This window comes from Cucurbita pepo, unplaced genomic scaffold (assembly GCF_002806865.2).
Source record: "Cucurbita pepo subsp. pepo cultivar mu-cu-16 unplaced genomic scaffold, ASM280686v2 Cp4.1_scaffold002435, whole genome shotgun sequence".
NCBI lineage: Eukaryota > Viridiplantae > Streptophyta > Magnoliopsida > Cucurbitales > Cucurbitaceae > Cucurbita > Cucurbita pepo.
In genome coordinates this window covers 1-2,994 of record NW_019648490.1, presented here as the reverse complement: position 1 = coordinate 2,994, position 2,994 = coordinate 1, and the positions used below count along the sequence as shown (strand labels likewise).

The 2,994-nt window shown below is 42.7% G+C and overlaps 1 protein-coding gene across 1 annotated transcript; it reads left to right on the top strand.

The window, feature by feature from the left end:
* Nucleotides 1-104: 104 nt before the first annotated feature.
* Nucleotides 105-2,974, top strand: LOC111786685 (the record flags this gene model as incomplete). Its single annotated transcript, XM_023666915.1, has 7 exons — nt 105-200; nt 292-366; nt 1,316-1,384; nt 1,515-1,591; nt 1,671-1,759; nt 1,838-1,967; nt 2,884-2,974. Coding segments are annotated over 7 exons (627 nt in total), but the record flags the coding sequence as incomplete, so codon positions are not given.
* Between the last annotated feature and the right edge of the window lie 20 nt (nt 2,975-2,994).

Sequence of the window (2,994 nt, the reverse complement as noted above, 5' to 3'; positions counted from 1 at the left end):
TAAACCTACCATTGTTGCCCGAATCGTATTGTGAGTGAACAACTTGATATCATTTCTGCGCCATTGCTCACTTACACAATTTCTCTATATATATACATATGCAGAAAGATAGTAACGCCGTTAAGGAGGCGCTGGACCAGTTGAGGGAAGTTGGTTGGGCCAAGAAATGGAGTTCTCAGCCGTATGTATCCCGCCGTACGGTCAGTCTGCAGTTCTTCTTCTGGGAAACTGCTATCCATTACCAAATTTTTGCCAATTTTACGTATATATTGTTGATTCTCTGTTCACCAGACTACTCTCCGGGAGCTGACAACGCTTGGAATTAAAAATGCGGAGAATCTTGCTATTCCTAGTGTCAGAAATGATGTGAGTTCCTTATTAACATCCTTGCATTTTTTGTTCTGTTTGTTTGTCTTTTAGCATTTTTGGTCTTGAGATGTCAAAGGGTTGGTACTCCAAAGATAATATTAGATTGGAGTTCGATCGTTATTGTAACCGTCCAAGCCCACGACTAACAAATATTGTCCATTTTGGGCTTTCCTTTTCAGGCTTCCCTTCAAGGTTTTTAAAACGCGTATGCTAGGTAGAGATTTTCACACCCTTATAAAGAATGCTTCATTCCCCTCTCCACTGATATGAGATCTCACAATCCACCCCCATTCAGTGCCCAACGTCCTCGCTGGCACTCATTCCCTCTCTTCCATCGATGTGGGACCCTCCAATCCACCCCTTTCGAGGCACAACTTTCTTGCTGACACACCGCCTCGTGTCCACCCCTTTGGAGCTCAGCCTCCTCGCTAGCACATCACCCGGTGTCTAGCTCTGATACCATTTGTAATAGCACAAGCCCACCACTAGCAAATATTGTCCTCTTTAGGCTTTCAGGCTTCCCCTCAACGTTCTTAAAACGCGTCTGTTAGGGAGAGGTTTCCGCACCCTTATAAAGAATGCTTTGTTCGCCTCTCCAATCGATGTGGGATCTCACAATACACCCCCCTTCAAGGTCCAACGTCCTCTTTGGGGCTCAGCTTCCTCGTTGGCTCATCGCCCGGTGTCTGTCTCTCATATCATTTGTAACAGCCTAAGCCCACCGCTAGCAGATCTTGTCCTTCTTGGGCTTTCCATTTCAGGTTTTCCCTCGAGGTTTTTAAAACGCGTCTGCTAGGGAGAGGTTTCCACACCCTTATAAAGAATGTTTCGTTCCCCTCTCCGACCAACATGGGATCTGTGAGTTATAATGCTTCAATGGGTCTGTTTTCTCTGTTTGCATATCAATTTTCTTGAAACTTATGTGGACTTTGTGCTCTCAACACAGGCAGCTTTCCTTTTCACTGTGGTGGGTACGACTGGATTCTTGGGCGTCCTTGCAGGGCAGCTTCCTGGGGTAACATAGACAGCATCTTTTGTTGCTTAACCTGTTTGTTCTTCTACTTTAGTTCCTCATATAATCACCTTTTAACTAATGAGCTGTTCCTTAATCTCATCCTCTTATTGAAAATTTGGATTCATAACAGGATTGGGGCTTCTTTGTGCCATACTTGATTGGCAGCATATCGCTAATTGTTTTGGCTGTTGGAAGCATTTCTCCTGGGTAAAATTTCACTTGCAATGTATAGTTATCTCACTTTTCTACTCCATGACATTTTGTATGTGCCTTTCCTTTCTCTTAGGCTTCTTCAAGCTGCCATAGATGGCTTTTCATCATTTTTTCCTGATTATCAAGAACGAATTACTGGACATGAAGCTGCACATTTCTTGGGTAAAGTCTTGCATGAAACGTAATAATGAGTTATGCCTAGTTCACTTGGATCTAATAATGGACTCCTTTGAATTTTAGTTGCTTACTTGCTTGGACTTCCTATTCTGGATTATTCACTTGACATTGGAAAGGAGCATGTCAATCTCATTGACGAAAGGCTAGAAAAATTGATATATAGTGGTCAGCTTGATGATAAGGAACTTGACAGGTAAATGGCTGCTTACTAATATGAACGGGCGCAATGTTATCCATCAATCATGTAACGCCCTGAATTTTAGGAAAATATGTTTTATAATCATTAGAAGATTAGATTGAAAATTTGAAATCAAAATTAGAAAATCTTATCAGTATAGGAGATTGAATTTAAATCCTGGGGAATTATCTTTGAAAACTTTTATTGAAATGTCTACCCCCTTCCGGGCTCAACCTTCTCGCTGGCACATTGCCCGGTGTCTAGCTTTGATACCGACTATAACAACCTATGCCCACCGCTAGTAAATATTGTCCTCCTTGGGATTTCTCTTTCGGACTTCCCTTCAACGAGGTGGATTGGATTGTGAGATTCCACATCGGTTGGGGAAGAGAACGAAACATTCTTTATAAGGGTGTGGAAACCTCTCCCTAGTAGACGCGTTTTAAAACCTTAAGGGGAAGTCCGGAAGGGAAAGCCCAAAGAGGGCAATATCTACTAGCAGTAGACTTAGGCTGTTACAAATGGTGTCAGAGCTAGACACTGAGCAGTGTGCTAGCGAGGATGCTGGGCCCTGTAAGGGGTGGATTGTGAGATTCCACATTGGTTGGAGAGGGAAATGGAGCATTCCTTATAAGGGTATGAAAACCTCTCTCTAGTAGACACGTTTTAAAAACCGTGAGGCTAACGGCGATACATAAAGGGTCAAAGCGGACAATATTTACTTNTGAGATTCCACATTGGTTGGAGAGGGAAACGAAGCATTCCTTATAAGGGTATGGAAACCTCTCTCTAGTAGACACGTTTTAAAAACCGTAAGGCTAACGGCGATACATAAGGGGTCAAAGCGGACAATATTTACTTGCGGTAGACTTGAGCAGTTATTGATGCTAGTAGGAGCAAATAAGCATGAATTGTAGCATTTTCATTTCAGGTTGGCAGTGGTGGCAATGGCTGGACTTGCATCCGAAGGTTTAAAATATGATAAAGTGGTTGGCCAATCTGCTGATCTCTTCACTCTGCAGGTTTCAGATTGCTATTTAAT